This window comes from Trachypithecus francoisi, unplaced genomic scaffold (assembly GCF_009764315.1).
Source record: "Trachypithecus francoisi isolate TF-2019V2 unplaced genomic scaffold, Tfra_2.0 Lachesis_group4, whole genome shotgun sequence".
Taxonomy (NCBI): Eukaryota; Metazoa; Chordata; class Mammalia; order Primates; family Cercopithecidae; genus Trachypithecus; species Trachypithecus francoisi.
Window position 1 is genome coordinate 35,496,634 of NW_022681469.1, and position 14,304 is coordinate 35,510,937.

Below are 14,304 nucleotides of genomic sequence, written 5' to 3' on the forward strand. Positions count from 1 at the left end.
AGATAAGTGAATGCAAATCGTATCGTTTCCTTTATTTTCTCTAGATAATTTTGTACTAAAACATTTAACCTTTGTCTGCGAGGTACAACTATTTAGTTTAGTGTAATGTAGCTCAGTTTTGATTTAGCTTTCTGTTCTAAATATTCCTAGGAAACTGCATCTTATACATTTTTTCCTAGAATTGTGGTTCCTTGGGAACCCTCCCCATCTTCCAATTCTCCTCTGAACAATATAATATTTACAGACGACCAATACTATTTTTAAAAATATAGGAGAAACGTAAGCCTTTCTAATGCCATAGAGGACTGTTTCGTAATCTTGACCATTAGGATCATGGGGTCATAGGAAGTGACCCTGGATGTCATTTAGTCCAACTGCTTCATTTAATAGAAGAACAATCTGAAGTCTGAGGAGGCAAAATGATTGTCCAAGGTCACACAGTTAGATGTAGAACAGGATGAGAATTTGGACCTTTTCGAATTCTTATGAATTTTTTCTCTTTCACTAATTCCTACACAATCTATTTTTAAATATTGAACATGTACATTCTGTCTGCTTCCATATAACTTGCAATTGAATTACTAGCCAAAAGAAGAGTCTTTATTATTCCATCAACTTTGCATCAGTCCAATTGAGATAACCAACCACAGTTTATATTTCTAAGTACATGTGATATAGTTGTGAGTTTCACACTTGACTAACCAGCTAGACATGTATGAGATCCACTTGGCAAGGGTAACCTGATCTCTTGCGCCTACTTTGTGAATTTATGAACACTGGGATTAAATCCAGGTAAACTCTAACAACATGTCACTTAGCATCAATTATGCATCACTGGCCACTTAGCCAATGGCCCACTGAAAACTGTAAAGTCCAATTACTTCAAAGTTTTTGATCTTATGAAATATATTTAATTGCCTAAAACCATCTTCTCATGGTGGGTAGTTTAATATAGTGATCTAGACTTCTACCAATGTGTTAATTTTATACATTTTGTGATTTAAGAATCTATTCAACCATTTGTATGGAATAAAGAATTCTAAACTTATAATGAAACTTTTCTATTCAAGAATATATTTGACATTATACTATAATATCCTGGATATGTTAAGACATAATTGGAATAACACTGATAGTATTGTTATAAATTTTAATCCTTTGTCAAGGGCAAAATTTTTAGAAACTCTGTAGCCTTTTGTTAAATACATTTGTAAACAGAAAGGCACTCTTGAGTGGCTTGTGCAGAATTCTCACTTATGGCTTAATTCCTTCTAAAAGAAAATTTCTTTTCATTATAGAAGTACTACAAATTCATTTTTTGGAAGTACAAGAATATCAAAAGGAGGAAAATTAAATGAGCTCTAAATATCTAAATATGGAGCATCAAAACCTGAAGATTACGCCTATTTCTCCTCAGATTTTGGAAGGTATTACATATAGACTTGTGATTATACTGTATATACAAATTTGCATTTTTAACTCAAATAATTACCCTATAATTCATCACTCACAGATAATGCCCCTCATAGGCAGCTCGATGTATAGGAAGATGCCCTGCTCGATTAGGTACATTTCCGCTTCCTCCATATTCCAGCAGGAGGGAAATGCAGTCAGGATTGCCACCTCCTGCTGCCTCAAACAGCACCGACGCTCCATCATCCGCCAAAGCAAGCACATCACCACCTGGCAGTATAAAACACGTGGCACGATGATAACTGGATAGTATTGTTTAAACAATCCCCTTAAAAACAACCTATTGTGGGACTGGGTGCAGTGGCTCACGCCTGTAATCCCAGCACTTTGGGAGGCTGAGGTGGGCGGATCATGAGGTCAGGAGTTCGAGGTCAGCCTGGCCAACATGGTGAAACTCTGTCTCTACTAAAAATACAAAAATTAGCTGGGCGTGGTGGCACACGCCTGTAGTCCCAGCTACCCAGGAGACTGAAGCAGGAGAATCACTTGAGCTGGGAGGTAGAGGTTGTGATGAGCCGAGATCACGCCACTGCACTCCAGACTGGGCAACAGAGTGAGACTCCATCTCAAAAACAAACAAACAAAAAAACACCCCCCACAAAGCCTGTTGTGTTCCTTTGTGGTTAGGACTTAAAAAGTACGGAATTAAGGGCCTCTATGTTTTCTATATTTTTAATAAACAGTCATGAATGCATCATGCTTTGTTTTATAAGAAAATCTTTGGGCCAAAAATCATGGGAGAAATTAAGTCAATTTTCTTGACAGGCAAATTCTTCCAAAAAAGGCTCATTAGACTTTTTAATTTAAAGACAATAGTTTTTTGGTTTTTTTGTTTTGTTTTGTTTTTTGAGACGCAGTCTCACTCTGTCGACCAGGCTGGAGTGCAGTGGTGTGATCTCAGCTCACTGCAGCCTCCACCTTCTGGGTTTAAGCAGTTCTTCTGCCTCGGCCTCCTGAGTAGCTGGGATTACAGGCATGTACCACCACAGAGTTTTGCCATGTTGGCCAGGCTGGTCTCGAACTCTAGGCCTCAAGTAATCTACCCACCTTGGCCTTCCAAAATGCTGGGATTATAGGCATGAGCCATGGCGCCTGGCCCCCTCTAGTTTAACTTAACAAATACTTACAATTAATAAAGTATTAACAAATACTTTATTGCCCTCTTATGTGCAATCAGTGTGTGTGACCCTAAAAAGAATAAGTGTGACTACTCTAAGGAGCTTAGAGGGAAAATGAAACAAAATATCAGACAGCACAAACTGTATGATATTCCAGTGACACTGACATTAAGACAAGGAGACATGATATAGGGGACAGGGGCTCTGCTGCTTATGGTGAGAGCTGGGGGCCAGCCATTTACTTCCGTGAACCTCCATCTCCACATCTGTGAATGATTAATGCAGCTTACTTCACAGGGCTTATTTGATACTTAAATGTGCTTGTATTGGGAGACCTCAAAAATGTTAGTCTTTTTCCCATAGGGAATCACTGGGGATCATGTGGTACTAGCATTCGTTTGCGGATGAGGACGCTGAGAACCAGATATTGAAGGAACAAGGCTAGGGTCTCACAGTGAGCAGTGGCTTAACCCGTTTAGGAGTTAGGTCTCCTTAACTCATGGTTCTTCAGTTGTATAAAGCACCTGGAGAGTTTAACGGAGGGCAACGTCACAATCTGTTGGGAAGAATTAGGAAAGAATTTAGGGAGGAGGTGTCTCAAGAGATTGACTTTGAATTGTGCTGAAGAGATGAAGGCAAGGACCTGACCCAAACCCAGAGAGAAGGAATGTAAGGTATGTTTGGGAATATTGCTAGTGTATTTTGACTGGAGTGTAGGATACAAGATGGGAGCAGTGAGGGATAAACGTGGTAAAACAATTTGAGATGATGCAATAGGGATTATGTTTTGGATAGTTGACACTATTGTAGCTGTCCTTTAGGGAGGGAAGACAAGTTGCAGTATGTACTGTGATCCTCTGATGGGAGACTAGAAACCCAGAAAATGGTTAGAAAGTATTTGCACTGGTCCAGGGAGGATTGAGGGACCTGATCAGGATGGCAGATGGATTGCAATGAGAGGACAAGAGAAACGCTACAAGAATTTGCAACTGATTGGATTTAGGAAAGCAGGTGATGGAGGAATTAGAGATAAACCCAACCTTTTGATCCTGTCAAGAGAAATTATTACATCAGAAAAGTGGAAAAACAGGAGGAATTCAGTTTAGGAGAAGATGAACATGAGGCCCTGATGAGCCATCTATGTGCAGACTGAACTGTCTTTCTCGAGAGCAATCAGGACTGGGCTTGTAAATGTGCAGGTCACAATGCATAGGGCTTAGCTCAGTTGTCTAATAAGGGTCTATCAAGGGACCAGGTGGGAAAACCTGATGCCAAGTTCCATTTAGCAGAGGAAGAGGAGCTCCCCTAGTTACATTCAGGGGAGGAAGAGTGAGGAATGGAGAAAAGGAGAGTTCAAGAGGCAGGACAGAAGTCAGGAAAGTGTAACTCCTTTTCACATACCTTTGTGGATTAGATGTTCTAACACGTCACAGTGACCATATTCGGCAGCAACGCCTAATGGTGTGACTCCAAATCCATCTCTCAGGTGGACATTGCCTCCATGTTTTAGCAGCAGAGATATGATATCTTTTCGGCCTTGCTTGGCTGCTTCATGCATTGCTGACCATCGCTTGACACAGGGCTGGTCCAGACTAGTGTTGTGTTTGATCAGAGTTGATACCATGTCATAGGAGCCCTTTTTGACAGCTTGAAATTGATTGTTAAAAACAACAGTAAGTATATTAACACAAATACTTTAGGTGGTATTAAACTAATTACTGAATTTAATATCAAAATAGATACTAGCTAGTAACTTTTTTTCTACAAGGAAAATAATGTATTTCTCATATCCCTTCTATTTCTCATACCCAAGTTTATATTTGTGAAATATAAGTTTACAAGATGACACTACCTTTCCTTTAAGACCTGGAGGAGGGGTAAGAGTTTCACAGAAAATAACATATATCACTAGGATAGGATGCTGTGTGCCCTCTTTCTAAACTTTAATTTCTTCACCAACAGAATGGAAATAACATTTGTTGTTGGGTTGTACAAATTAAATAATGTATGTAAAATTCTCAGTGTAGTACCTAGTATATAACAGGAGCTCAGCAATTGACTATTATTATTATTCTATTGCTCCTAGGATCCGGGAACCTATATGTAAATAATGTTCATCAGATTTCCCCTATAGAAACAGGGTTTTTTGCCTCGCTACAAAAGATAGCAGTAAGTATTGAATGAACTTGTCTTTCTTATATATATTTTTTCTTTCTTTCTTTCCTTTTTCTTTCTTTTTCCTTTATTTTATTTTATTTTATTTATTTATTTTTTTGAGGCAGAGTCTCGCTCTGTCGCTGAGGCTGGAGTGCCATGGCACAATCTCAGCTCACTGCAACCTCCACCTCCTGGGTTCAAGCAATTCTCCTGCCTCAGCCTCCTGAGTAGCTGGGATTACAGGCACACACCACCAAGCCTGGCTAATTTTTATATTTTTAGTAGAAACAGGGTTTCACCATGTTGGTCAGCTGGTCTCAAACTCCTGACCTCATGATCTGCCCGCCTTGGCCTCCCAAAGTGCTGGGATTACAGGTGTGAGCCACGGCGCCCGGCCCTCTTTCTTACTTTTTTAATGGGTGATTGTCAATAAGATCGTTTAGAATCTACATAGGCCAGCTGCTCCCAGCGAGTGAAGTGAGGGTTAATGCAGTACAATTAAGGAGATTCACCAAATCAGTTGTCTCTCTCCCTCTCTGCTTGTCTCTAATGGCTGAAATTATACTGTTACAAGGTTTTTCCCCTTTTGGATTTTTAAGAGATTGTCCCCATTTAGATGTATACACTTCTAAAAATATAACTTTTTTTTTCCTTGTAAGTAAAATCTTATTAAAAAACAGATTAGGATGAGCGCTACCTCCTACAAATGACGATATACACAGTTACATTCACTCATTCATTCATACACTCGCTCATTTACTATTCAGTTAATACGGCTGGTTCTACTAAAGGCTCTGTGTTATGCTCTGTGGACAACAGGAAGAATAGACAGATTTGGATCTCACTCATAGAGTTTATGGCCTAGAGAAGAAGTCTATGCTACCTTCTATTTAAAGAGAGACTCAAAGTCTGGGCCTATACTGGGAAATGTAGAAGAAGATGTGAGGCCGCATGGAACATTCTGGGGTAACCAGGAGGCAGAATGCAGAAAGAATATAAAGCCAAGGCAAGGAAAGCAGCTCCCAATGTGGTAATGGGAAGGTGAAGACAAACTTTGCCTACTTCATTTGGGAGCAGGCAAGCTATCCCTGCAGGAGATTCCAGTTTTTCTCCCTCTTCTTGTCTAAAGTAGAACCTGTTGACAAGTGCCTCCTCTGAATTGCCCAACTGTCACTGGCAGCTCTAATTACAGTGAATTACCTCATGCTAGCTGGTGTTATTGCAGAGCAAACATCACGTAAGCTCAACAAACTAAGAGATCCTCATGGATCTTCTTGCTTTGATGGCAGTTTTTATAATTAGAGAAAAAATGTATTAAAATAATGAGCCTCTTTCCCCATCATCTTTTAACCTTTTGTCTGACTCAGAAAACATATTGATTAAAATAGTTTCTCTTCATGAAAATAACTGCATAAATGTGTCATCTTCAACTTAAAATAGTTTTTAAAAAATCATAACTCCACTTCCAATTTCGTTTTTTGAAATCAAGAATATATTTCCCACAGAAAGAATAATGCAAATAGTAGGAAACCCCTTCCAGGCTAACTCACGAAGATATTCTTAAGCAATAAATGACTGAAATAATGAAAACTCATAAAGCACGGTACTGGTGTAACTTAACTGATTAAGTAAAATAATTTTAAAATGTCTTGTTTTACATATGGATATATATATTTACATATTATATATAAATTTTTTTCTCTAGAACTTAAAATTCTAAAATTTAGAATTCTTTAGAATTTTTTTCAGAAATGTTCAAATTCTTTATTAAGTTTTTAAATGTATAGCTTCAATAGTAATGCTTAAAACTGACTTTAAGTTGAAGAGTTTAGGGAATTAGATTAAGAATTTTGCATAGATGATAGGAAAGGGTTATCTTGATTACCTTGACAAGGACTGGTGGATTAAAAGCGGAAATGGAGTGAAGAGGATGTGTATTGATTTGTGAGAAAGAAAATGTCTGAAGCAAAATGAACTGATCTGTGAATGGCGTAAGGCCATCAGGAATGGAGGGCAGTGGGACTGAAGCGTTATTCCAGATGATCCCTGAGCATCCTCCTTACTCTGGGCTCCACTGGCCAGGATCAGCTTGTGCCTATCCAACTAGGGAAAGGTGACACCAACTCCAGGGGAGTGGGTAGAGAAGGAGTCCAAGTGCAAAAACCTTTAATAAGTGTCAGATCATCACAAATCAGGTATCTACCACTCAGCAAGTAACTGTATAACATTACTGTAGTACATCAAATTACCTTAAATATGGAAGGGCCAGATGACTGATAGGGACCAAAAATGATTTTTTTCTTGGCCCTCTAAGGGTATCTCATAAACAGAGAGAAGGATGATGGCATTAGGATAAGAAAAAGTAACATGGCATTGTACAGACAATACTTTTTTCCCTCTTATCTCTCCTCTACAAGTTAAGGGACTCTGAATAGCAAATCCCAAAGAAGACCATAGATTGAAGAACAAACTGAGGAAGTGCCATGAATAATCCATTTTCCTATAAAACCTAAGAAGACTTGGCATGGCTTCCACAACAAAGGTGCTGATTAAGGTAACCCAGGAAAAGTCCCTCTTCCCCAGATGTGTGGCTGATGAGGACGTACATGAGCACCTCCAGAATATTAACTTCATGGAGACTGTAGTCCTCTCTTGATCTTACCACTTAGTTTTTAAACACATTATTTCCTAAAATTAATTCTATTTCAATTCTGATAATTCAGTGATAGAATTCCTTTCCTACACTTTAGATATTGCTAGCACAGAGAATGAAACCAACATGGAACTTTGAAATGCATGTAAATGTTTACTGCTCTGTTGTAGGCCTTAAGCATTAAAGAAAAATATAACTGAAGCCAAAAGAAAACAAGGAGTGATAATCACGGCTTAGTTGTCCTTTAAGACGGGCGGATCACGAGGTCAGGAGATCGAGACCATCCTGACTAACACAGTGAAACCCCGTCTCTACTAAAAAATACAAAAAAAACTAGCCGGGCGAGGTGGCGGGCGCCTGTAGTCCCAGCTACTCGGGAGGCTGAGGCAGGAGAATGGCGTGAACCCGGGAGGCGGAGCTTGCAGTGAGCTGAGATCCGGCCACTGCACTCCAGCCTGGGCGACAGAGCGAGACTCCGTCTCAAAAAAAAAAAAAAAAAAAAAAAAAAAAGAAATAAGTGGATTGAAACTTACAAGTGGAGAATAATTCTCTATTTGCAGAGTGAAGCAGTATACAATTCTGGAAGTGTATCCTTTTTGTGCAGAAATTCAAGGTGATCTATAGAAACAACACAGATGTTGTTGCAAATACTCTGTGGCCTATTCTGGGCTTTAAAAAATAATATAGGTCATGGGCCGGGTGCAGTGGCTCATGCCTGTAATCCCAACACTTTGGGAGGCCGAGGAGGGCAGATCACAAGGTCAGGAGATCGAGACCATCCTGGATAACATGGTGAAACCCCATCTCTACTAAAAATAGAAAAAATTAGCCGAGTGTGGTGGCAGGCACCTGTAGTCCCAGCTCCCAGCTACTTGGGAGGCTGAGGCAGGAGAATGGTGTGAACCCGGGAGGTAGAGCTTTGAGATTGCGCCACTGCACTCCAGCCTGGGCGACAGAGCAAGACTCAGTCACAAAAACAAAAAACAGGCCACATTACTAGTGGTGAATCAACACCCACAGATACATATTCTGTTTAATGTCTATAGAGCCTACTCAGGAAAGGAGTTCTGGTTTATTTATGAAAAGTGTCATGTGACTGATTTAAAGGCAGGCTAAAATGTATGCAGAGACTATCATTGGTTTCTCAGTATTTATGCTTCCCCTTTTCCTTTTAGCCACAGAGGTCCCAAGTATTTAGCTGGCCACAGACCATCCAGGTAGACACTAAATGTCCTGGCCTCCTTTGCCCCAAGGTGTGGTGGCATTGTGACAAAATCTGAACTAATGGGACATGAGGGGAAAGGCCATGTGCACTGTCCAGGTCATCTTTTTAAATTGAAGATGCTTGCCTAGAGCTTCCTCTTTCCTCCTTCCTGCTGCCTGGAAAATGGTGACATTGGGAGCAACCTTGGAAACACACTGTAATGTTGATACAGCCACCCTCACAACCCTGGGCCATTCTGCAATGTGTGAGAGAGAAATGACTTCTTTCTCTTTAAGACATTCTTGTTTATTTGTTTGCTTTGTGGATTTGTTTTTGGTTTTTGTTACAGAAGCTTTGTCTGTATTCTAACTATATGGATTAGATTGTTTTTCCCATCTTATCTGAATTTGTGAAGGCTGAAAGCTCTGACATGGAGCAAGAGTAGGCAAGAAGGGGCCAGGCACGGTGGTTCACGCCTGTAATCCCAGCACTTTGGGAGGCTGAGGCGGGCTGATCATGAGGTCAGGAGATCAAGACCATCCTGGCTAACACGGTGAAACCCCGTCTCTACTAAAAATACAAAACATAAGTCGGGTGTGGCGGCGGGCGCCTGTAGTCCCATCTACTCGGAAGGCTGAGGCAGGAGGATGGCGTGAACCCGTGAGGGAGAGCTTGCAGTGAGCCGAGATTGCACCACTGTACTCCAGCCTGGGTGACAGAGTGAGACTCTGTCTCAAAAAAAAGTAGGCAAGAAGGAAGGAACCAGGCCAAAATGATACCACGCTGTGGAGACCGTCTTCACTGAGCAAGCTATATTGTGGCAGAACACTTGCCTCGGAGTCTGCCACTCCTGTCTGCTGATGTTCCCCTATACAACCCTCAAGACAATTGAAGAGCAAGGCTCTTCGAAGCCTTCACAGATTTACTGCTCTTTTATTCTCCTAATGTAATTTAAATACATACTTTATTATAGCACTTATAACACTAATTTTCCATTTAAATTACATTTAACTCTCCTCCTAGACTCTGAGAGGAGGAAGATTAGTCCATTCATCTTTATATCCACACTGCCCAGGACAGTCTCTGGCTTAATGTGACTTCTTTTTTTTTTTTTTTTTTTTTTTTGAGATGGAATCTTTCTCTGTCACCCGGGCTGGAGTGCAGTGGTGCAATCTCGGCTCACTGCAACCTCCACCTCCCAGGTTCAAGCGATTCTCCTGCTTCAGCCTCCCAAGTAGCTGAGATTACAGGCAGCTGCCACTAAGCCCAGCTAATTTTTGTTTTTGTATTTTTAGTAGAGATGGGGTTTCACCATGCTGGCCAGGCTGGTCTCGAACTCCTGACCTCGTGATTCGCCCGCCTCAGCCTCCCAAAGTGCTGGGATTACAGGTGTGAGCGACCACGCCTGGCCAATGTGACTTCTTAACACATGTTTTTTGCATTGATATTGTTGAATCAATGCCATCAAATATAAATATTTTACTAATGTTCATGATTTATCCAAGTTTGCTTAACAATATTCAGATTTTCTTAATATTCAGGCTGCTTAATTTTTTTTAAGTGATTCCTCTGTGAACAGGAGCTGTGATGGTTCTTAACTAGTTATGACCTTAAATGTCTTCCTTTGTGATTGCTAGTAAATAATCTTATGTCCTGTCCTCCCTCTCCTCCTGCTCCTGCTCCTCTTCCCTCTCCTCCTCCTGCCACACAGACAACTTCATAATGGCTCTTCCCTTTTGAGCATCTATTACATGTGAAAGCTTTTATTTTTTTTTCTCTAATTTTTAATCACAATTCTGCATGGTAGGTGTTGTATTTCCATTTTATACTTGAGAAAACTGAGGCCCATGACTGCAATTCACAGCTAAGATTTAAACCCAGTAATCTCCGTACCAATACCAAATTCTTACTCCACCATCCTATGTCCCTAAGAGAAAGGAAATGTTATCTCTGGGTCATTTGGAGTTAATCTTATCACTCTCTCCTTTCACAAACAGACTTGCCAATTCTTATTGTTCAACAAATAGCAGGATATATGAGACAGAGCTGGTAAATGTCACCTTCACATTTCCCGTTCTTCTCTTGTTGTGTCACAGTGTACCCCTCATAGGTGCCATGCTCTGCATCTGTGTGCTCAGAATCTGATGGTTCCCCTTCCTTCCAGCTTTGCCTGATCAGTCTGATGTGAACATGATCTCTCCCTTTGGAATCCCTTTCCACCTCTTGCTTCTGGCTACATATTGCACATGCAACCCTCTTTACAACTGGATCCCACCTAGAGAATATTCCTTTAAAATTGCTATCTTTGGCTTCAAAAAACTAATTCAGATCCCTCCTGGTTAGTTGTAGTCTCTACAACTGGATACTGAAGGATATAGCCATCTTTCATATTTCACATCCTTGTAGGATAGGAAAACAAAATCACAGGACAGAAGACATGGGGGTTAAGCAAGTAGCTCAGGGAATGGAAGGAACTGAGATCACAATTTTAGCCATTATACAGTGATTTTCAATAAATAGTTATTATTTGTTTCAAACGATAAAAGTTCTAGAAAAAAAGGTCATTTACCAATCAGAAGGGGGGTCTCTCCTTTGTCGTTTTTTGTGTTGGGCCACACTCCCTTTTCTAATAAAGTTCTTACATTTTTCACCAGACCAGCTTTGACTGCCAAAGTCAAGGGTGTTTCTCCATCACAGGTCTTGAACTCCCAGAGTGTCTTATAGGATGCTGTGACATGAAAGCATTATGTTGAAAAGTTGAAAATACTCACTGACAGGATATCAAACAAATCAGAGCCACCCAATATTATATACATCAGATTGAACAAAGTCAATTGATGAAAATGAAAAGACTTTGACAAAAGTTTACCAAATGACGGTGAGGATAAAGTAGATGCACATAGAGTTGCTAATCAAATTGACAGCTAGAAAACCAAAATCTGTTTCTAGCTGCTTTTTTGAAAATGGCGCGCTAGGTCTCATTTCTTGATACATTACAAAACAGTGCTTCAATCCTTTGTGTTATAATTTATATTGTAACTGAAATTGTTTTTTGTGAAATGCAGTCTGTGAATGTGGGAATGAGAATGTACTTGAATGTAGGTATCATTGTGTCAAAATGATCCTTAACATCATCTATATCTGTCTGTCTAGCTGCCTGGTTTTCTAGATGGCTGGCTAATAATCAAGTGTGTATCTCCCAGAACATACAGCTGTCATGCAACAGTGAAAGTTGAACAATAGGGCACTCTCAAAAGTGTTCTGTAAGATGCTGAGATGTGAAAACACTGTGTTAGAACATAAAAGTTATTGTTAATATTTAACATTGGCTTGATTTACCACAACATTTTTTAATGCTTACATTAAGAAAAAAAATCAATGTAATGTAAAGACAAATATTTTCAGTACTCCCTGTTGTACTATACAAGAATCTTTTGGAAACTGTTAACTCAAGAGATAGTTCAAAATGAAAAATTTAAAATTGACTTCCAAAAGAAAAGAGTGTTATATATAACTCAATTAATTCATGATATATAGAAGCTTTTATCACTATTATGTGATAACCACACCTTTCCACCAACCTGTGTCTCATTTATAGGTAAAAGGATGCAAAAGGTAAACCCCGAATGTAAAAAAAAGTCCTAATTTTTGTACTCTGAGTTTAAAACACAGGTGCTGCCTTTTTCAAATTCCAAATAATATTTTAATCCACCTTTTCTTTCTGCTAGTTATGTTCACTGAAAACACTTATAACATCAACATGTCAATATTCTTGCCCTGGTTTGGTCAAACGTGTTTTATGTTCTCTTACCATCCAGAACAATCTCAAGTATTTGTTGAATGGGTTGAACAACAGCTTCATGCAAAGGAAACCATCCTTTTTCATCAGCTTCATCCACTGCATATTTATATTTTACACATTCCTGGAGCTCAAGAATGTGACCTAAATTAAACACATCGACTGATGACTAATCTCTGTTTTTGTAAGGTGGAATCTCCAGTCCATCCCACTGTAGATGGTAGACTCATTTACCTTGTTTGATGGCCTCCACAAGTTTTCTGTTTTGACCACTTAGGGGTACAAATCTATGAGATAAAGAAAAACCATATTTATACTAGATACTAGTGATATATTTCAAGGAATCAAATATTTTAATTTATATTGTATTTTTAAACTTAATTTTAATAATCAAGATCCAAATGAGACGCATACAACTGATTTTATCTCCTTAAAAAAGTAAATGTACAGGAGTCAGACACAGAGTATATTTACAATGCCTTGATCTAAGAATATTAGTGAAGATGGTGAAATAGAAGTGTGCAATGCTATCTCTGAGAGATCTCAAAGCAATAAAAAAGGAGTAAACAATTGGAGTTAGATTCAGAAGAGCTAGGTTCAGATCCTAACCTGATTTTGTGATTCTGGGGAGGCCAATTAGCCTTTCTGGATGTGGGTTCTTCATCTGAAAAATGATGGAATTAATAGATCTCTAGGGCTTTTTCTAATTTTAAAAATTCTATGCTCAAAAAATGTTTATTGCTTTGAACTTAATAATTGCTAATAAGGTACTTACTTGGGAGCATATGCTCTAAACTATATATATGAGTTTTAAATCAACTGTTCCACATGTGAAAATAGGCAGGTCATTTACTAAACAAGCTCCCAATCACTGGCCCAGCAGGTCATGATTTAAATCCTCATGGAAGTTTTCTGGTGTGTGTGTTTGTTAAGTGGAAAGAAGGAATTCCATAACAAATTTACTTAACTCTATTAAGCAGAAACATCTGCTAGCATACCACGGTTGTGAATGCCTTCCAGGGAGCTCTAAAGTTCTAAAGCTTGTTGGAGATAAGGGAGACATTTCAGACATTTCAGACGTAGACATTTCAATGTACTACGTCTATTTTTTCAAAGCTCAAAAGCAACCATTTTAAAACACTGGATCTCTTCAAAAGTACTACTAAATTCCAGAATACAAGATTTTAAACACTGTAACAAAAAGTAAAGGTAAACTAATTTATTTCTGTCAGATGTATAATGTCTTTTTTTAAGAAAGAAATTTACTTTTGCAGTTTTAGACTCAATAAATCCTACCTACATAATACATCACTTTTAGGTATATTTTAATTTATTAATTCTTGTCATTTAGATAGTAGATAATCAAATAGGTGGTAGTTTGTATATTACTTTGTCATATAAAATAAAAACCTGCAACTCTTCTCTCATTCATTAACTAATGGGCTACGTGGTTTAGCATTATTCTTCATATTTTAAACATACAACAATGGAATACATTACCTATAAAGGGTTAGCTGAATCAGTAGCAGAATGAGCTCTAGAGTGTACAGATCTCTTTATACCAACCTGTCTGTATATTTATTGTATAAACTGTACTTGCAAATATGTTCAAATTACTCATTGCCCTTTTTGAATCTATATTAATTTAGAAAATAGGCAATTCTATACAACCAAATTCATCTAGGAATTTTCCACATAGGGTTTTTCCTGTTCTCTACATGAGGTGAGGATTTGTGGAAGATCAGATTGCTAAAACTTATGTACAGTGGCTCTTGGAAAGCTGTTAGATTCCCTATCAGAAAGGAAAGGTCAGTTTTCCTAGAGAAGGAATTAGGAAATGGTGTTCATTTTATCTCACAACAAAGTGAATGCCATAAAGAAATTGTGCTGAGGATAGTTG

At 38.8% G+C, this 14,304-nt stretch overlaps 1 protein-coding gene across 5 annotated transcripts in view; it reads right to left on the reverse strand.

The window, feature by feature from the left end:
• The window catches only part of ASB15 (ankyrin repeat and SOCS box containing 15), an 82,674-nt gene that overhangs the window by 10,421 nt on the left and 57,949 nt on the right, over positions 1-14,304 (reverse strand). For 3 of the 5 annotated variants that reach the window (XM_033192241.1, XM_033192244.1, XM_033192240.1), the window contains 5 exons: positions 12,639-12,691; positions 12,417-12,548; positions 11,175-11,333; positions 3,993-4,238; positions 1,512-1,683 (listed from right to left, as the gene is read on the reverse strand). In XM_033192241.1, coding sequence (XP_033048132.1) covers positions 1,512-1,683; positions 3,993-4,238; positions 11,175-11,333; positions 12,417-12,548; positions 12,639-12,691 — 762 coding nt within the window. The remainder of the gene's footprint in view (positions 1-1,511; positions 1,684-3,992; positions 4,239-11,174; positions 11,334-12,416; positions 12,549-12,638; positions 12,692-14,304) is intronic. The other 2 variants (XM_033192245.1, XM_033192246.1) reach the window with 2 other exon arrangements.